The 20,955-nt window shown below is 55.9% G+C and overlaps 1 protein-coding gene across 3 annotated transcripts in view; it reads right to left on the bottom strand.

The window, feature by feature from the left end:
- HIP1 (huntingtin interacting protein 1) overlaps positions 1 to 20,955 on the bottom strand; it is a 123,354-nt gene that overhangs the window by 15,107 nt on the left and 87,292 nt on the right. For all 3 annotated transcript variants that reach the window (XM_034752333.1, XM_034752335.1, XM_034752334.1), the window contains exons 6-13: positions 17,870 to 17,946; positions 17,405 to 17,466; positions 9,508 to 9,648; positions 7,048 to 7,105; positions 6,118 to 6,193; positions 3,833 to 3,967; positions 2,504 to 2,601; positions 1,124 to 1,196 (exon numbers count right to left, since the gene is read on the bottom strand). In XM_034752333.1, coding sequence (XP_034608224.1) covers positions 1,124 to 1,196; positions 2,504 to 2,601; positions 3,833 to 3,967; positions 6,118 to 6,193; positions 7,048 to 7,105; positions 9,508 to 9,648; positions 17,405 to 17,466; positions 17,870 to 17,946 — 720 coding nt within the window. The remainder of the gene's footprint in view (positions 1 to 1,123; positions 1,197 to 2,503; positions 2,602 to 3,832; positions 3,968 to 6,117; positions 6,194 to 7,047; positions 7,106 to 9,507; positions 9,649 to 17,404; positions 17,467 to 17,869; positions 17,947 to 20,955) is intronic.

Below are 20,955 nucleotides of genomic sequence, written 5' to 3'. Positions count from 1 at the left end.
TGTGTGTGTGTGTGTGTGTGTGTGTGTGTGTGTGTGAGAGAGAGAGAGAGAGAGAGAGAGAGAGAGAGACAGGGGGGTTGGGTACCTTCCTGGGTTCAAAGTGTTTTTTTTTGCATTTGGGTGGTGGCACCGTTTACCAAGCCAAGGTCAGAGAAAAGCTGTAACCTTGGGAGTTTAATACAAGCCTGGAATGGCCAGTATTCATGTTTAGAATCCTTGCGGGCCCCCCCTTCTGCACTTGAAGTGACAGAGTGGCGATTCAGCCTTGACAACTCAGCATAAGCCAGTGCCTGACTGGCAGTTGTCTAAGCAGTTATCACTTGACAGCACTGGTATCTAGGGTGACCAGATGTCCCGATAAAATCAGCACTGTCCCGATATCAAGCAGTTTGTCCCACGTCCCGACCGAAGTATGGTCGGGACGCCATTTGTCCCGATATTTTGTTTCGGGTGCTTTCCCCCCACCCCCTTCTCTCCGTGACCGGCAGGGGGAGCACCTTTTCAATTGTTACACTCACCCAGCACTTGGGCGGCGGGTCCCTCAGTCGCCGACGGTATTCGGTGGCATTTCGGCAGAGGGTACTCCCTTCTTTGGTGGCAAGGTTTATTACCTGCCGCCGAAATGCCACCGAATACCGTCGGCGACTGAGGGACCCGCTGCCGCAGAGCCGCCGAAGACTCGGACGGGTGAGCATAACAACTGAAAAGGTGCTCCCCCTGCGGCGGTCCCGATATTTTGGAATTCTCATCTGGTCACCCTACTGGTATCCCTGGGACGATGAGGAAACCCAACTCCTCCCTAAGGTGGCAGAGCAGAAATACCACCCCTGGCGCAGGCCCTGGGCACAGAAACAGTCTCCGCAACTGGGAGAGTAACAGCCCCAGGATCTTGGAAAGGTGGCATCTCTGGAGCTCGGTGCTCACTAGAGCTAGGCTGGGCCCCTGGTTCAGTGTGACTCAGCAGGAGGTGCGCGTTTCCCATCCAACGTACGGGCTAACGGGTCTGACCCTGCCCTGAGACACAGTGATCACACCAGCAAGGTCCCAGATCTGCACATCACTGGCCGCAGAGTGCACAGCCCGCACACTGTGTTAACGGGAGTAATATGGGCTATACATTCACCTCTGCCTTGAAGTTCTCCAGCTCCTCCTTCAGCGCACTGATCTCCCGGTACAGCTGCTCGATCAACCGGTCCCTGGCAAGGAGAATGACACCAGTTGCTTCCTCCGTGCTGTGCCCCTTAGCCCGTGCCCCTGCCACCCCGCGCAGAGGAGGTTTGGGGATCAAATGGGAATTACACCAAAAATATTATGAGGCCAATAATGAACCCAGGGGTGCCCTCCCCTGGGATCCGCGTGTAGCACTGGTCCCCGTCTCAAAGGATAGTGCAGAAGAGGAGGGAGTTCAGGGACGAGCAATGGTCAGGAGCCTGGAACTCTCATATCGAGAGGGAGAAAGAACAGGGTTGTTTGCCTTAGAAAAAGGCAGTTCAGAGAGGACAGGATGGGGGTATACAAAATAACGAATGGTCTAGAACAGAGGTTTTCAACCTAACACATTTCAAATGGTGGTGCGGACCCCTTTGGAAATCTTAGACACAATCTGTGGACCCCCAGGGGTCTGCAGACCACAGGTTGAAAACCACTGGTCTAGAGGAGGGGGTCTCATAACACAAGAGCACGGGGGCATTCAAAATTCAAAAGTGTTCAAAGGAAGTATATTGTCCTCCAATGCATTGTTAGCCTGTGGAACTCATTGCCATAAGATGGCACTGAAGGCAAGAGCTAAACAGGTTACAAAAAAGGGTTGGACCATTACGTGAATACAGAGAAGGGCTGTAATAGTAAAGATTTAACCATGAACAAGAGCGCTGGAAAGGATCTCAGCCCTCCTGCTTCAGGGCATGAGCAGATCTAACTACTGGGGTTAGGAGAGAACCTCCCCTGGGGGCAACTTATGCGATCACTGCTCCCTGCAGGGTTTTATCCTTTGCAGCAGCTAGAGCTGTGCATTGTCAGAGACCGGATACTGGGCTGGAAGGACCCCTGGGCCGTTCCTAAATGACCCACCGAGGTCCCGCTCCTGCTGACTGCCTGCTCGCAGGGGCAAGTGTCTGGGGCTGGAGGAGCCTTTCCTTGCCTGTAACACCACAAGGAGCTGCAGGAGGCTACGCTGTGCTAAGTGCAGGGGCCATTGCCACCTGCTGATTATGTGCTTCAGCTCCTAGCCCACTTGCCCAGGTTCCAGCCTATGGCCAGGCATCCAACTCCTATCACAGAGCCAGCCCGGACTCAGAGAGCTCGGCCCGCCGCTCAGTGCCCTTCACAGATGAACCCCAGGGCAGGAGAGCCCTCACCAGTCAACCCCAGGGTACCCCTTCCAAGGGAGGCCCAGGCCTTCCCCACAGAGCTGGCCCCCGCCTTGCCTCCGCATTCACAGCTCCTTCCCCCGACACCGCACACGCCCCACCAGCAGCTATGGGGCCCCTGAGCCAGCACTCACTTGTCATCCTTGTTCATCCCATTCTGACTGCTGAAGTTGAAAGGATCGTTACTGAACGAACTGCCAAAGATGTCATCAAACTTATTGTCAAACAAGCTCTGGAGGGGGAAACAAATACAGATCCCTGGAGTCAAATCTACTGCTGCCCTGCCCATGGCCAGGGGCGCACGTACCCACCCACCCCCGTCTCAGCCCCACCCCCTCACAAGAGAAGACCCCTCCCCCATACACCAGGACCCCACCCCCACGCCCTCTAAGGGACAGCTATCCCTTCCCCTTGCAGAGGGACAGCTCCCATCAGGCACGGGCCCCCGTCTTCTATGCAGCCTGACGCAGCTGAGGGCAGTTCTACTTGCTTTATTAACTGCAACTAGTTAATTCAGCTGGGGTCTGACTGGGACAGACAGACAACTGCAGCGGGCAGAAGGCCAACCCTGTCTGGAACAGCAAGCGGAGCAGCTACTTACGAGCTACTTGTAGTGGTGGGAGTTAGCTGCATTTACCAGCAGGCAACCACGAGCTGCCAAAGGAGTTAGTGTCATGACAGAAATCCCCGGTTCTCTTCATGTGAAATATCACCATTAGCCACCACAAGAGGCAATGGGCCAAATTTGATGCCCTGCAGCTGGGCAGTCATTTACCCTAGTGCAAAGTGGGTTTAAAATTCCACCATAGCAGAATGGCCGTGCTCCACGCTGGTGCAGTAAACTCCCCGAGATGTAGAGACTCAGACCCAAGAGCTGCAACTAGGGCAATCTATTGTCTGCTCCAAATGGTAGTGCCTAAATTAACAACATTACAGGGATGTATTTACCCCTCACAGCCCCAAAAGCCATTACGTTAACAGGAGATGTAGGGACCACTTCACCAGCCACCGAAATGGAGCCACCTCTGGGCTGGTGTATTAGGACAGGAAATGGGGATCTAGAACTGGAGGGGAAATGCAGGGGAAGCCAGATACAATCAATCAAGCAATCGTCACCTGGCCAGGGCACCAGAATTACTCCCTGGATTTCTTCCCTGACTCTTGGTTTCATGTCCGATTAGCTAGACAGCACCTTTAGCAGCACGGCACCCCCAAGGGCGTTGACTCAGCAATAATAAGGAATAAGGAGCATGGATGCCCTGGCTTTTCCATGTGTCATACAGCCAAACAGGCACCAGGCCTTGAGTATGTTATGAGCTCTGAGGAGATCACAGCCCCAGAGCCACGGCAGGGCATGCAAAGGCCAGACATATTCTCTTGGCAGCTGAAAACCTGGCCAGACATAGGCAGAGCCAGTCACGAGCTCAAAGAGAGAGACTGACGTCAGGGGGCCAGGCGCTCACCTGTTGTGACGCTGTGTCCGTCTCCACTAGATCAGTGATGGGCTCGCTGTCTGGGGACGAGGCCTCAGCCGGGATCACCACCACGGGACTGATGTGCTCCGACAGAGCCGAGGCCCGCAGAAAGTTGGGAGGATTCTAGGGTGGAAAGGGAGAACTGATGGCAGGATCTTGAGAAAAGCGGCTCTGTGGGACATAATGGGCTCAAATCTGCCCTCCGCACCTCCCCAGGCAGCCCTAGTGGGGTCATAATGGTGCTGAGGCAGCGCTTCGCCTCCCTTCTCTAGCACCATAGGTGCGTGTACGGGGTGTGCCCAGGCACACCCTAATGCAGGGGTGGGCACGCTCATCCTGCCCGGCCCACCTGAGCTCCTAGCCAGGAAGGATCCCCCCGGCCCTGCCCCCACCTTCCCCCATCCCCCGGCGCCTCAGTGTGCCGCATGCAGGAGCGGCCCTGGACAGCACTGCAGTGGTGTGGCTCCGGCGGGACCTGAGCTCCTGCCTCTTGGAGCGGCGTGGTAAGGGGGCAGGGCTGCGAGCTCCAGTGGGCCGAGCGACAGGAGCTCAGGTCCCGCCGAAGCCACACCGCTGCAGCGCTGTCCAGGGCCGCTCCTGGATGCAGTGTGCTGAGGCTCCAGGAGAGGTGGGGGTAAGTGGCATGGTAAAGGGGCCGGGGGGTTGGATAAGGGGCAGGGAGTCCCTGGGACAATCAGGGGACAGGGAGGTGGGGGGCTGGATGGGGCAGAGGTTCTGGGGGTGGTGGTCAGGGGAGTTCCGGGGGTCTGTCAGGAGGCGGGGAGGTGGATAGGGGTCGGAGCAGTCGGGGACAGGGAGCGGGGGGGTTGGTGGGGGGGTGGGGTCCCGGCGTGGTGGTTGGGAGGGTGTCGGGGACAAGGAGCAGAATGGGTTGGTGATTCTGAGAGGAGGAGTCAGGGGGCAGGAAGTGGGTGGGGGTCGTATAGGGGGCAGGGCCAGGCTGTTTGGGGAGGCACAGCCTTCCCTACCTGGCCCTTTATACAATTTTGGAACCTCGATGTGGCCCTCGGGCCAAAAAGTTTGCCCACGCCTGCCCTAATGTCTCAAAAACAAAAGTGGCTTTGCGTTTTAATTTAATCGCATGATACGCTCTATAGCCGCGTTCGCTCGCGGCATGCGTCCCCATTACTGCGGCGCTGCCTTACCGTTGGTCCTCCCCTCCCCTCTGACTACTATTCTAGAAAATTCTTTGACCTATATAAGCGGCTGTGTCAGGCATACCCAGCGCAGTGTCTACAGTGTTTGTAATCTCTGTCGCGTGTACTCTACTGAAACAGCATAACAAGCCCGCGGCTTTACGTTTTAATTCAATCGTGTGATACCCCCTTGTAATTTTAAAATATGGATCGGTTCGTTGTTAAGATAAGAAAAGGAGCAGACAAGCCGTTCATGTGAAAGAGCCTTTTCTAAGCTAGCACATGTAAAAAACAAACTAAGAAGTACAACGTCTCAACAGCGCCTCGACTCACTCATGATTTTGTACATTGAACAAGAACTGGCTTCGTCAGTTAATTACAATGATGTGATTGAGGAATTTAAGTCCATAACACCTGGTGAGCGACGTCTCATGCTCTAGGACAGGAAGATGAAGAAACCTTAATCTGTTTGGATCAGTTTGGGTTAGCTCATTATCTGGTGAAGATCATGAAAACTGACGGTATCTGTGTATACGCCTGGTTATCACTACAGCAAAAATGTGGTATTTTGTGTCTCATTTTTTAAGTAAAGTTTAGTTGTTAATTTCAAAAATATTAAGTTTAGTTAAGTTTTAGTTTCTTTAGCTTGAGGAATAAATATAATGTCCTTTATGACTGAGTATTCAATAAATGTTTGCCTTTAAAAAAAAAAATGCCCTGGGTGCACACCCTAATGAAATGTGCTGCGCACGCCTATGTCTAGCACAAAGGGTGGCCGAGTTAGTGAATAGTTTCGGTGCCTCCCAGTGCATTTTTCAATGAATTTGTTCTTTACCAACAAAATTTTGCCCAGCTCTAGTAGGGATCTCTGAAAAGCAATCCCCTGTAAGTGTAAATATGGCTTCCAGGGCTTGGCTGCAGGCACCCAGCATTCAACGCTGGGGTTTAACTGACGCGCAGAAACCGCAGTGGAGCTGGGAATAGAACCCAGGAGTCCTGACTGCCGGGGCCCTGTTCTAACCACTAGACACCACTGCCTAGTCACGCCAATGGTCACTGCAACCCCTCCCTCCTAGCCTGTGCCCAAGGGCAAGAGAGAAGCCATTCGGGTCTCACCTCTGGGAGCTGTGGGATCTGAATCAGCCGTTTAAAGTACTGCAGGTTGCTGGAGCGATAGAACAAATCTTTCAACCTGGAAGGAAATGGGACATAAGGAAGGGGACTCTGCCGGCTGGGACACAACCAGGCAGTCGCAGGATGCAGGTGGCTTCCCTGCCACACTCATTTAACAGAGCCCATCACTTGTGGTTCCAAACCAGGCATCCCACGCAGAGAGGGAAAGGCAGCCCTTGACCTCAGTCACATGGACACCATTTTGCCATACAACCCAAGACGGGGACCCTGGGAAGAGAGCCACCGGCTCTGCTCCTTGGGACAGTACCCGGAAATCTGCCTCAAAGCCAAGTGGCGAACACACTGGTAAAAGGTGAATCCAGGAGGGTGGGGCCCCTGCCCCATACACTTAGGTCTGGTCCCCACTAACCCCCCACTTTGGACTAAGGTACGCAAATTCAGCTACGTTAATAACATAGCTGAATTCGAAGTACCTTAGTCCGAACTTACCGCGGGTCCAGACGCGGCAGGGAGGCTCCCCCGTCGATGCCGCGTACTCCTCTCGGCGAGCTGGAGTACCAGCGTCGACGGCGAGCACTTCTGGGATCGATCCCAGAACATCGATTGCCTGCCACCGGACCCTCCGGTAAGTGTAGACGTACCCCTAGGGAGGGAGGGGCCGTCACTGATGCAAATTGCAGCTGTGACTAAGAATGAAGGGGAAAGAATTTACCAGCTAAATCCTAGAAGAACGAGCCACCAGATCCATCTCCCCCAAGTTTCCTGCTTCCCTCGTTGGTTTCCTACCCCTGTGAATAAGGTCCTCCCAGGGTCCGTTCAGCATATCACAGCCTGCCCCTCCCTCCAGGCTGGGGAAGGTGAAGGGGGAATGAAAGTGCTGAAAGGGACAGGCTGGGCACTCAGGGCACTTACTTTCTGAACTGCTCCAGGAAACGGTCCCTGTGGCCCTGTAGTGTGTCAGCGGGGAGGCCTGAGGAAGAGACACAGAATGGAATGCAAAGGGAATGCTCAGCTCCCAGGTCGCCTCGAGCACCGCGCTCATTTCCAGACAGCCGAGCAGCACCGCACAGAGGGAGCAGCTAGTCCTAGAACAGTTCAGCACTGCAGCCTCAGGGCCTGAGTTACGGAAGGGCCTGGGGGAGGGCCCCCTCCTACTTTTAGGGGCTACCCCACTTCTGACTTATTGGAAGGGGTGTAGAGGGTGTGTTTTGGCCCCTTACTTCTCCCTGTGTGCTCAGCTGCAGAGAGCCGGGACGGCAGCCGCCACTGCTGTCCTGTGGAAGGAGCCAGGGCACAATGAGGGGTTGGTCTGTGGTGAGAGGGGAGGGTGGGTGTCCCGTAGCCACAGCAGGTCCCACTGCCTGGGCTGGCTCTTCACTGGCGTAACCTAGGCTCCAATGTCCGGCGCTGGAGAAGCCCCTTTCATCCCAACAGGAAGCGAGAGGGGTAGGGCAGGGGGAGGGGCACAAGGTGCGGGGTAATGGGCAGGGGGATGGGCAGCCAGGAGGAAGGGAGGAAGTGGGGCAGAAGGCGGGGAGGGGGTAAGGGCAGAGAGGAGAAGAGACTCCTGCTGCAGCTGGCCTCAGTGCAGAGGATGCCAGCACAGGAGCCGCCAAGGGGCACCCTGGCACCTCCAGGCCTGTCCGCGTTCCCTAAGGGCACCCCCACTTCTCCCCCGTAATCCGAGCACTGCTCACACGCTCCCAGCAGGTGGCGCTGCAGGGCAGGAGCTCTGGCTCTGAGGTGGCTCCCAGCTAGAGGAGCTGGGGGGACTGGCGGAGGAACCTTGGCTGGGGCGGATCCCCGGGGGTCTCACTCATGGAGGGGAAAGGCCTTCCTTTGCACTCAGCCGGGGAGCTGACAGCAGCAGTCTAAATCCAGGATCACGGAGGTGCCACTTTCTCATACTGCAGGAATCAATTGGAAGCTATTAAGCCAACCTCGCCAAAGTTAAAGGGCCTGAAGTGATCTTTGCTTGGATCTGTGCCCCGGGACTCGCCCAGGAAGAAATGCAACAGCTCGGCATGTCCTGGGAGCTGCGCCCTGGAGGATGCGGGGTAGCTAAGGTGGGGGGAGGGTGAACATTTCCCACTGCTCTCTGCTTTTACTCCTCCAGATGCAGAAACCCCCTTGTGGCTACGATTCCTTCAGGGCTGGCCTGGCGAGGGCACAGGGTCCTGGTCTAGACACAGCTGCTGAGTACCTTGGCACGGGCAGGGAGGGAAGCCAGCACCCGTGCGGGGGAAGGGGCGGGCTGGGGCATTCTAAAGAGAAACGTGTTCCTTGGGGGTCGCTTTATGAGACTCGAGCACAAGTCCCCTCTGGGGGCATGCAGAGGGATCCCCCCCCCATGCCTTTTACTGCTTCTCGGGCTTCCACCTGCACCTGGCCAACCTCGCTGACCCGGCCTCCCTGCTTCCCTTCCTCTGTGCCCTCTTTCCCCTTCTCTCGCTCCTCCTGGCTGTTCCCTCTCTCCCCCATCATCTCTTTCCCTGCGCTGCCACGTCCCTGCCTCCCCTTTCCCTCTCCCTCACTCTCCCCGCCCCCACAATCTCACCACTTCTCTGTTCAATCCCCCTGCGTGCCCCGCTCCAACTCTCCAGCTGTGGTGGGGGAAGCGCCCCAGTGGCTAGCCCAGCATCCAGTCTTGGGAACAGAGGGGGAAGCATGCTGGTGTTTGGACCAGCCTCCCCTGGCCCTTGGGGTCTCCTCTGCCCTGCCCTGAAGGGGAGAAAGGGGATGCCTTGTTCCCTTCTCCCGGGAGGGGGCTGCCAGTCAAGTATCCCCCCTCCCCTCCCCAGGGAAGGGCACAGCTAGTGCAGCAGGGGCTTCAGCAAATGCAGGGCCCTGCCATGGGGCTAATGCGCCATTGGCCCAGACCAGGCGGTTCTGCATCAATCCACACGGGCACATCAGCAGTTAATGTGCCACATCCCTCTCCCTGGGGAGGATTCTCTCTGCACTGATCACAGATCAGGCTGGGCTGCCATTGACACCTATCAACACAGCTTCCTCATCAGCTCGAGGGAGCCACTGATCTCCAGCCCGCCCTGACTCAGCAACACTTCCCTACACTACCAGTCTGAGACTATAGGCAGGCGTCAAACCTGGCCTGGTCTCCGCGCGTGACACAGAGCAAGCCACTGGGCCAAGCTACCGAGGCAGCCCCAGCTAGTGTTTTAAACCAGCCCTTTGCCTGGGCACCCCTCGCTCTGGGAGCAGAGGGAACACAGACAGGGCATTTCCCTGTGCTTGGCACACCTGTTACACGCACAGCCTTGGGACAGGGCTCCGTCTCTGAAACAGAAACTTTACATCTGCTACATCAGCACGTCCCAGCAGTGAAATGGCAGCTGCTTGCAGTGTACTTACAGGAGTGCAGCTTGAAGAGGAGTTTAACAGTGTAGTCATAGAGATGGCTGCAGTCCAGTATCACCTGTATCAGCGGGGCCAACCGGCACTGGCCAGCAGCAGTGACCGACACGGAGCGAGACATGTCCAAGGAGCTGAATACTAACAGGAGAGAGAGAGAGCGCACTCAGGGCTTGGTCCATAAAATTCACTGAACTCTCTCTCACACACACACACCCATCCCATGAGGTCATTCTGCACAGCTGCTCATATAAGTACACTTTGCTGTTGTGTACACACACACACACACACACACACACACGGTATTCTGCACAGCTGCTCATATCACTACACTGAAGCATCCAGACAATTACAGGACACTTGTACGTCTCGGCTGTTGTACCTTTCCTCCCCTCCATGCTATCTATCCTCTATCCTCATTTCACAGGAATGATTGGACAAACCAAATTCCATCAGTTTTAAGCCAAAAGGAGGAAAGCGAATGAGGGAGCCGACAGAAAACCGCACTAGCCCACCGTTATCCATGGCTTTGCTAAGGTAATCTGTGCACAGGGGAGCTGCATGAAATATAGTCTTGTACTGTGAGCCACATGGCCATGGTCAGAACACCTGGTAACCAGATGACAGACATCTATAGCTAAGGGACATTCAGATAGTTCACTAGCAAAACCAGTTTTCAGTGGACAAAGCTGGTTAAGCGTTGGACACCGAGGAGGGAGCTCTCCCATGTGTATATTACACACGTTGTGATCAATTTGCTGAGAGGAGATTCACTGCTGTCCCCCTCTACGGCTGGGAGGGTCGTAGTGCGGCAGGAGGAGGACGTTTCCATGTCTGCTGGCAGCAGGGTTGCTCAAGAGTGGGTCAGGCCAGCAGGGTATATTGTGGGCTGGGAGCTTTGCAGCGTTTGAAGGCAGCTGAGGTGTGACAGCCCCTGTGCAAGGAGCTGGAGCGGCTGTCCCAAGTTGGATACCTGCTAGGAGGAGCTGCTGCACTGGGACAGGACAGTGTGAGTGGCCCCCCAACGAGACTCACTATGGAACAGAATCCAGGCCAGGGGACCTGCAGGGATACCTCATTGCTTACCACAGGGCAATGGACTAAAAGGGGCACTCCCCCAAGCCCAAGAAGTCCTAACTCTGGTGGGTATCCCCAAAGGGCCACGCTAGGAATTACTTTTGAGCCACTGAGCATAGAGCACGTGACCTCTTCTGCCTGCCCTAGTACGTCACCCTTTCATCTGAGTGCCTCCTGGGACTGCCAGGTGCTAGAGCCAATAGAGCCTAGCAGCTCAGATATCTTCAGTGCTTGCATTTGAATCATGGTACATCTGGTGTGCTACCAAGAGGTCTGATGTAACAGCACTCAGCAACCCGAGCAGGTGGGACAATACACTATATCCAGCCCCTCACTGAGCAGGCATGTAGGTTAGTCCTCAATCCCCATTCCAATCCCAGATGCTCGGTGTATCCACCAGGGTTCAGCGGTTGCAATGTTCGAACCTTAGTTTCATGGGAGAAGCATTGAAAGCACAAATGCTAAGCCACCTGCAAACCCATGGGCTAGCAGATGTGTGCCCCACCGAAGAACCTGCCTCTGGAGATGGGTCACAAGGGGAGAAGCAGGCAGGGCCCCAAAGGTAATGGGCCAAATTCTTCCCCCATTCAGGCATATCAGGCCCAGCACAGCTGTAGCTGAGGAATGGAGCCCAGTGTCTAGCCCATCCCAGTGCTCCTGAGGTTTAACAGACTAGCCCTTGGGGGCTGGAATGTCTCATGCTCTCCCTCCCTCTCAATGACCATTTCAGTATTTACCCACAGAGGAACGCAACATTCATATGGCTCGATCCTGAAATCATAAAATACCCAGGGTCACCCAACAGTGGGCTCAGGACTGTGATCTGAAGCAAAGCTCTCACTTACATTAGTGGAGTTTTTTTTTTTTTTAGGGGGGAGGGGTAGCTCAGTGGTTTGGGCATTGGCCTGCTAAACCCAGGATTGTGAGCTCAATCCTTGAGGAGGCCATTTAGGGATCTGGGCAAAAATCTGTCTGGGGATTGGTCCTGCTTTGAGCAGGGGGTTGGACTAGATGACCTCCTGAGGTCCCTTCCAACCCTATGATTCTATGCTTGGTCTCAGCCCTGAAGGGAACTGGTTCCGAATGAACAGCGCTCTGAACAGGTCGCCCCGTTAGCACCATCTGCCAATACAACCACCAACCGGACCAGCTGCACCGACACCATGGGAGTGGGTCCGACTCCGCCCCTCGCAGAGGCTCTGACTGGCCCATGGTGCGGGGGCAGCACCGTCCTACCAGGGACAGTTACTTCCCTGCAGACAAACCATTTTGCAGTAACTGTCTAGGACATTTCTCAGCTGTTTTGTTTGTGCTCAGGTGACCTGAGCAGCTTTGCTTTAAGGGGCGGTGCAAAGGAAAATCAAAAGGAGTTCGGTGCCTAACTCCCTTTGAGGATCTGGGCCGAAAGCACTGGTGCCACGTCCTTCTCTGCTCCCTCCTGAGGGGTAAAGGAGGCCCAGAAGGGATTTTACTTTTATGGAGACGTTGTTTGGTTCTGCTTGGTTTTCACTTTAGAACCACCAGGCATCTCAGACCTCCAAGAGGTCTCCGTACAGCCTGGGTGCGCAATCCTGGAGCCAAGTGCCCCCAGTCCCCTGGCACAATTCTACCATTGCCCCCCTCTTTGGAAAGTTTCGAAGGGACTAGCTGGGGAAAGCTGGACTTTCATTTACTGGACGCAGGCTTGCTGTGGTAAAATCACACCAACAGCCCATTTCATGTCCCTGTCCATGCTCCAGCACTTGGACCCTGCTCTGGGCGGGTAGGTTACCGGGATGCATTTACCCTTTCATTTCAACAGGGACACAAGAGCGTGAGGATCAATATCACTTACCATTTGCATCCCAGTCAGCATCAGAGCAGATGCTGCTCCTCTGCAGAATAAAAGAAGGAGGCCACACCTCTTTCTTTTTCATAGGGCTAGAAGGGACCTCAGGAGGTCATCTAGTCCAACCCCCTGCTCAAAGCAGGACCAATCCCCAGACAGATTTTTGCCCCAGATCCCTAAATGGCCCCCTCAAGGATTGAACTCACAACCCTGGGTTTAGCAGCACCAATGCCCAAACCACTGAGCTATTCCTTTGCTTTAAGGGGCGCTGCAAAGGAAAATCAAAGGGAGTTCGGTGCCTAACTCCCTTGAGGATCTGGGCTGAAAGCACTGGCGCCACGTCCTTCTCTGCTCCCTCCTGAGGGGTAAAGGCGGCCCGGAAGGGATTTCACTTCATCTGGAGCTCTGATCCCGTCCCCAGTCCATAGCTCCTGCCTGCTCAGTCTTCAGGCAGAGCATCAGTCACCCCTCACTTGTACCCAGCAATCATTCTCTGCCTGCCCTTTGTTTCTCACTGATCAGAAAGGCAAAGCGTTGCACGATGCTAGGTGGGGAGGGAGCCGGTGAGGGGAGAACTGCTCACAGAAACGTGCCCCTGGTTTGCAATGAGCGTGCAGGGCTCTGAGATGCACCGTGCATGCTAACGTGAGGAGACTCCAGAAACATCTCAGAGCGAGCAGAATGCTGGCTCGTGTCTATGCTGATTTGCAATAGACAGAGAAGAAAGACAACAGGCAAAATCCTGGGCTCATAGAAATCATGGAAAATCTCCCATTGACTTCAGTGGGACCGGGATTATACCGTATCTCTCTTCCACGTCTGCCTGCTCCTGCCTGGATCAACTGAAGGATTGGGTCCTTCGTCTGGAAGGGGAGAAAAGTGTCTGTTTACATGCTGCAGCCAGCAGGGCACGGTGCCACCACGACGGCGGCACTCCCAGGCTGCTAGAGGCAGCCAGCTCGAGGTGGGCGAGGCCCCGTGTTCCCCACTGCACTTGACTTAATTAAATGGACAGTTGGAGAACTCGGCTGTCTATGGAGGTCTCTCCAGAGCCTCTCAGACTGATGGCTGCCAGCGATCTCCCCAATAGCCGCATGGCTCCGACCTGCACTAAGCAAGGAGGCCCCTGCAGGCGCCTTGACTGTGGTTCTCGCCTGTTGCCGGCTCGCTCTGCCAGCGCACTCCGATTCCTCTCCCACGCAGCACGGCACTGCGCCTGGACGCAAGGGCTGCCGGGTGCTTTCCAAACGCACAGCAGCTAGAGGAGCTGGCTGACATGGAGCAGCTGAGACCTTTGTGGCTTCCTAGGGAGTAACTGCCGCAGATGGGGGTGGGTCAGCTGGCTCCGAGTGGAAGGTACTGCTCCCCCCAGAAAGCTGGGCCTGCCGCTGCGTGTGGGCACAGGGCACTGCACAGACATCCTCACCTGGGCCCAGGTCTCCTCCCTGGTCCTATCTCATCATGGATCCAGAGCACGTCACTCCTCTCCCCTTCCTGCTGGAGCGCTCCGGAGCCCCAGATTTCCTCTCCTTTCACCCTCCGCACCCCCTCAGTGCCGTTCTTTGGCTGGCTGGAAGGGTCGCTGTTCAGTGACTTGAGACCTAGAACTCCCACAGGCTGTGTGCAGGGCTCCCAGCCCTTAGGAGTGGGGGCAGGGAGCTCTATGAGACATCTCCTCCTTTCCCAGAGGATGAATATGCTGCTTCCAACAGCAGCCTCTGCCTGAGAGCACCCCGCTCTCCCATGTGGCAGTGCAGAGCCACCCGGCCAATGCCAAGTAGTCGGGGTCCAGCCATTCAACTCTTGTCAAGCTAGAGCAGAAATCTAGGGGCAGACAGCAGCCTCCCTCCGGGGATGCTAGGAAAGGGAGGGATAGACTTCATCAGCGCACCAATGGCACAAGGAAACCCTTCCGAGTGCACCAGCGCTTGGCGATGATCACAGCTCTCCCCCTGCAGCCCAGACCTGGCTGACAGGTCTAGCGAGGGCGTGCCCTTCTGTTTCTCCATACGGGCGTCGAGTTGCTAGCTTTGGGGTCCTACATCTTTCTCCGTGGGGCACTCATACCTGCCGAGCCATCTGCCTGGAGGGACATGCTCACTATGCACATCCTCTAAACTCCTGCTGGAGCATGGGTGCCTGGAGAGACGGGAGAAGAGATAGGGAGGACCTGGAGAAAGGTCCCCTTCCCCTGGTGTCTGCCCATTTACTGAGTCCAGTGCCAACGGCTCAAGAATTCACCCCAGAATCCCCGTGCCGAATGCCAGATGCGCCCCAGCGAACACTAGAGAAATCCCTAGTGGGGTTCGAGTCCGTCTACGCTGGACAGAGACAACCCCTGCTCCTCTGTAATGTGTTATTCCTAAACGAGGCAGGCACCGGGTGGGACAACAGAGCTCTAAGGACACACGGATTTGTCCCTATCTCCCTCCTCGGCGGCAGGCCCCACTGACAACCTCCATTCTGCTCCAGAACCAAAGGAAGGCCGAAGGAATGAACAGCTGCTGTGCTCTGGCTCAAAGGGGGCTGCACGTCAGTGGTGGGTGGAATCACAAAGACCTGTGGGATCCAAGGGGAGTGCAGGACCCCAAAGGGAAGATGAACAGGGAACAGCGATGGAGTCTGAAAGGCAGACAGGCTCCATGTTTCTCCACATCCCCAAGAACACCCTCTCGTGCCTCCGGCAGGCCTTGCTGCAGTGGGAACCCATTCACATCACACCTGCAGCTGTGCTCTGTACATAGCATCAACTAGAGACTTGCAGGCTTGTCATCGCCTTCCTTTGATAGCTGAAGCATCTACGCCCCCGAGGGGGAGCACTGGGCCTTTCCTTGGGGAACGCGCTAGCCTGCTCTCTCCTTAGCAGGGGATGCACACAATGGAACAATTAGCAATGTCATCCTCGCCCAGGCAGCGGGAGGCAGGGAGTCAGTTTGGATTTCCACCAGCTTGTCTGCCTCCCCTCCCATTCGGATAATCAAGTGACGGCCCCGGTAATTAGCAGGGAAGTTGAGCAGCGATTTAAGAGTAAATCAGAAACTAAGCTACACTAATGAGATGTAAATAGGCAGAGCTGATATTAGCCCTGCTTAATTCACTTAAGCTAGCGGCAGAAAAACAAAGCCAAGTTCATTACAGGGCCTCCCTCCTTCCCAGTGGGGCTATGAAGCTGATGGATCAGACAAGTACCTGTGCACGGCTGCAGAGATGCCAGCGCACAGAGCCCTGTCTCGCTCAGAGGCACAGCAGCACTTACTGCTCCCTTGCAGACACCGAGGAAGGGTACGTGGCTGAAGCCCTGGACTGGTAGTCAGGAGATGGAGGCGCTGCTTCCAGGGCTGCCACAGACCTGTCTTCTGGCCTTGGCAAGTCATTGACAAGCCTTGGGCCTCACCTTCCCCGTCTGTACAGTGGGGCTAGTGAAGGGGGCTCGGTTCACGGGTGTTCGTGAGCCACCATGGCGATGCTAGATGCTGACAATGAGACTCTGATGTGACAAACTGTACAAATGCTACCAGAGTTTATGAAAGAAAGAGACTCACCCCGCAGGTTTCTGTCAGGAGTGGATACGCCCCCCCCCCCCATTATGGAGTCCCACCCTGTTTGGGCTTTGATCCCATGTGTTCAATTGTCGTTACTCTCGGTTTCCGTTCTGGTGGCAGGTTGCATATATTGGGGCATGGTGTTACCCCCGGATTGGCCCTGTGACTGTGGCATGCCAGGCCTGCCCTCCAAGGATCACTGCATTACCCCTGCTAGCCCACGAGACACAAGGGCAGCATCTCGCCTGTCCCACAGATGTGACTGCCTTATCCTGCTCTATCTCCGTGCGTGAGCCTGTAACAGACACGACGGGATCACCCAGGCTACATCCCAGCACAGACCCAGGCCACCTGCAGTCTGGAGACACAGCTGCCTCCCCCTACTGTATTCCAGCACACGTGCGCAACTGCCCTGCTAGAGATGCAGTAACGCCAGTGGAGTAAAGCCTATCACACCAGTCCGTTGCAACAGAGCCCTTCAACACTGGGGCACAACCGGATTCCATGGGCTGTACGTGCCTTTAGCACTGCGAGACAGCGGCACCACGCTGACTCGATTAAAGCCCATCCTCGGGGAACCCTCCGTGCTAGGACCCAACCGTAGCACCTCTCTGATGAAATCGCAGCAGCCGGGAACCGCCGTACCCTGACATATTGCTTCACTCCTGCTCCAACGCAAGCAAACACCTCCACTCTATTACAGCCACCGCACCCTATGTGGCACAGCGCGAGCAGTAATCACCCTGCTCTAACTCAGCCCAACAAGCGGAATCCTACAGCGCTACATGGAACCACGTGGCAGCTGAGCACCCGAGTGTACGTTGTGGAGACTGGTTCGTTATTTTCTCTCTGCTCCACTGTGACCCGTAGGAGCACACATCGCCGAGCCAGTCCCCCACCACAGCAAGCCCTGAAGCACACAGCATCTCTGTGATGGGTCTGCAAGGGGAAAGCTGCTCTCTCCAGTCATGAAAGCCATAAACCCCAGAGCTAAGGGCAAAGGGAGAACTCAGAGATGGGAAGCAAACCAAGGAGAGGTTCGGGGAGGAAGTGCAGCGTGCCACAGGGTGGAGGTGGTTCCTGGAGGCTTGGCACGGCCGGCTGGAACGGAGGGCAGGCAGGCTGCGGCTGGGCAGACTGGGAGGAGCCAGGCACATTTGGTCTGACATGAAATAATTTCAGCTAATAATAACTCTGGTGGAGTGCATGGAAAACAGATGAGCTCAGACGTCCTCAGCCAACTCCCTTCCTGCACCTAGGCAGGACAGACGGACACACACACAGAGCGAACAGCAGCTTTGGCCTGGGACGCCAAACACTCTGACCCCCCCCTGCACACACACATGCACGCTGCCCGTCGGGGCCGTGCTCAGCCGGGCAGAGAGGGACGTCACCGCAGCACCTGCCCCACAGCTGTATGTCAGCAGTGCAGAACAAGTGAGAGCCTTACCCGTCTGGAACAGGTTCAGCTCACACTCCAAATAGTCAAACATCTCCACCGTCAGCTGGAAGCTAGGAAAGAGGGCACAAGAATGTTACAAACAAAACAGAGGCCACCCAGCCCCCTCCCACAAAACCCTGGGGGGAGGGGGGGGTTGGCCAGCAGCCCGGGGTGGGGGCTGGAATCCAGCCAACCATTGCTGTGGAGGACTGTTTTATAAGGGGTGGTCAGGAGGGATGTCCCCGCCCCAACCAATGGGCGCACATGGGACCAGGGTTCCCGTTAGTGTGGCCATGTCCTCTGCCCGTGGCTCACACAGCAATGCCATGGAGAGATCCTGATGGGTGCCATGGCCCTGCCAGCCCTTTGCCGCTCCTGGGGCTTCCCCCTTACGTCTCCTGTGGCTGGGTTCTCAGCTACGGCAGGAGTAATTCCCATCATGGACGTGCCCGGATTCACGTGCTCTGGACTTACAAGTTATTGACGTCGTTTTCTCCCGCCTCGTCAAGCTGCCGGTCAGACATCTGGAGATTGCCTGGGAACCGGGGGTTCTGCATGAGGAGAGCGAGGGAGTAGTCAGAGCAAGGGGCCCCCGCAGTGGAGACCAAGTAGCCATCTCTGATTAGAGGCAGATCCCGGATACCCCAGGGGGCTGTGTGCGCCCGGCAGGGATCTCCCAACACCCAACGGAAGGGGCTCGGGTCACAGAACTGGAGGGATGGCTCAGAGCTGGCTCCCTACAGCCCCACGGTGGGAGAGGGATTGTATTTGTCGTGCCATGCTTTGCCCAGGTGCGCAGACTCCCTCAGTAACAGGCTAGGCTCACTGCTCACCGCCTCGGCTCTCTGGATTTGAAAAGCCACCCCGCTGGCTCCCATCTAAGCGCCCAAGGGCATGTCCAGTGCAGGAAAATGCCAGTGCAGCTTACACATACACAGTCACACGATGGGCTTCAAAGGCCCTGAACAGAGACGAACGGTCACACCTCCATCTAGTTCCCACCCAGCAGTTTTCACAGCTGCGCACCACCACCTCATGCCGAAGTTTCACAGCAAGGCCACACTCCACGCGGCTCAGCTGCTCTGACCTGGGCAGCGACTTACAGGAGAAGGGCTCTGGGGCGACCCCGGCAGCTGCCTCCTCTCGTGCCCCACAAGTACTGCGCCCCATCTGCTGCTGGCTGCCCCCACCTCCTCCAGCTGGCCACACAGCTGCTCCCACTCCTGCCAGAGGAAAGGGAGCAGCTCACAGGCAGGGGCAGACCCTCACCACTAGCCAGCCAACCTAGGTCCAGAGCCCACCTCTGGGAGAGGGGCACTGCATGGCTGAGTGCTGGGACTGGCTGCTATTTCAGGAGGCTTGAGGTGAGGCCTCTGGTGACTGACAGGAACCAGCAGGCACATCTGCCAAACAACAGCAGCACGCTACAAGTGGCTGCCTGACCCTGCCCTCTAGGGGCCAGAAGGGAGGGACATTCCCCATGGGCCCCTGATTCCTTGGCCTCTCTGATGCAGGCTCAGAGGTTTAACTGTGCTTTGGACACCTGTTCACTCAGAGGCCACCGGACAGCCAGTAGCAGGCAGCAACTCTGGTTCCTATTGCCCTACTTCAGGTTCAAACCAGTGGAGTAGAATCTAACGGCTCCTTATCTCATTCCTACTGCCCTGAGCCCTCCAGCCTCCCCATCCTAGGCAGGGCGCCTCTATTCCTCTGCCTAGCGGCTCTGTCTCCTGGGGAAGAGAGATACGGCCATGGAGGTAGGATCAGTATCTGTAGCTGGCCTGTATGTTGGACACTCCTGGGTTAGAGTGGAAGATGATGGAGCATGTAGGACACACGATCTTCCTAGCTGCAGAGAGCCAAGCAGAGAATCTGTAACCTCATCTGTCCCACGCGCACGGGGGAGGGGATGGCTGGTATCACCGCTCCAGAAGATGAAGCCTTTTCTACATGCCACCTTGGTAACCAAATTATCATCTCCCGGGGGTTTTCAGGGAGGACTAAATTACAGCCCTAATTAGATTTAGATCTTGGGTAGATAATATAGGCTTGGCATCAAGGCAGCTTTAAAAAAGTCATTCACAGGTAATTATAATCAAGAATCCCGAGAGAGAGAACGAGAGGCCAAACCAGCAACAACCACCCCATCACCATCAGGTGGAGCGGTAAGCTTCACAGCTCCAGCATGCCCCAGACTGCAGCCAGAGGTTTACACACCCGAGAAGCAGCTGCACTCTGCCCCTGCTGCAGAGCTCACCTGCACCATAGCGCAGATACAAAAGCCACAATGTCGGGGGCACTCATGTTTGTACAGAGCTTTAAAGAGGGAAACCCTCCAAGTACCAAGTAAATGATAGCCAGTTATTATTCCTGTTATTGCACTTTAAGATCCAGGGATCACAGGGATGACAGTAGCTATGTAAGTGCTCAGCATTCGTTTTTTACACATATACAGAGACGGCATGGTACATTCTTTTATAGAAGACAATCCTTTATTTTAATTATCACAGGCATGAGAAAGCAGCTGCCTTAACAATATGCTCAATCCACACATTCCTTCCCAGTACCATGCCAGACTCCTTTCTATAATACTCGCTCCGTCCCCCTCCGAGATCGTTGCTAAAAGGGCTGCAGCGGTGGTGAGCTGGCTGGAGGTACAACGGCAGGCCGGGAGCCAGCAAACCTGTGAGGAGCCGCATTCTAATCAGATTCAGGGGGAGCTTGTGATGCAGACAGACCAGAGACAGGAAACCCCTAGTCCGGGCTGGTTCCCCACCCTCCCGCAGGGCACCAGCTATAAAAACCAACGTTCGCTCAGCACCTTTCAGCCCAGGAGCCCAGAGCGCACCTGCACGCTCGGATTAGAAAATGATGTACAGAGATGATTTCATCCATGCAGCCACTCACCTTAAACAGCTCACAATGCACAAGAGCTTGGCACAGGTTGTGCAGCATGTGATTAGCCATTGTGTAATGGGCCAGGACCACGGGGGTGATTAGCCATTGTGTAATGGGCCAGGACCACGGGGGTGATTAGCCATTGTGTAATGGGCCAGGACCACGGGGCCATCACCCCAACTCTTGTACCAGGTGCTCTGGACTGTTTAATGAGCACAAGTAAATCTTATTTCCAGGCTGGCTTCAGGGCAGCATAACAGCCTGCATTCAAGCTGCAGCAGATTTGACCAAACCGCTATTTCCCTCCTGAAATGAAATCTAACCCACGAATCCAGCCGGGGGAAGAGATCTCGGAGCACTGAGTAGGGAGTCCCCGAGCAAGGCATGGACTGGGCACTGCCTGCCCCTGGGGAACAAGGGCTGGAGCTCAGCTCAGCTCCCCCTTGCAGAGGCTCAAGCCAGCGCTACCGGCTTCGGGCAGCCCCCGTGCCTCCGGACCCCAGCCGCCGGCCGGGCACTTCTCCTCCCCAGCTCCAGCTGCTCTGCTCCGGCGGCGCAGGGTCCGGAGGCACGGGGGCTGCCCGAAGCCGGTAGCGCTGGCTCGGGCAGCTTAGCTCTTAAACAGAGCCGAAGTCTGAGTCCGGGGAGGAGCAGAGCAGCCG

The sequence above is a fragment of the Trachemys scripta genome, chromosome 18, assembly GCF_013100865.1.
Source record: "Trachemys scripta elegans isolate TJP31775 chromosome 18, CAS_Tse_1.0, whole genome shotgun sequence".
NCBI lineage: Eukaryota > Metazoa > Chordata > Testudines > Emydidae > Trachemys > Trachemys scripta.
This window is presented reverse-complemented; position numbering and strand designations above follow the sequence as displayed.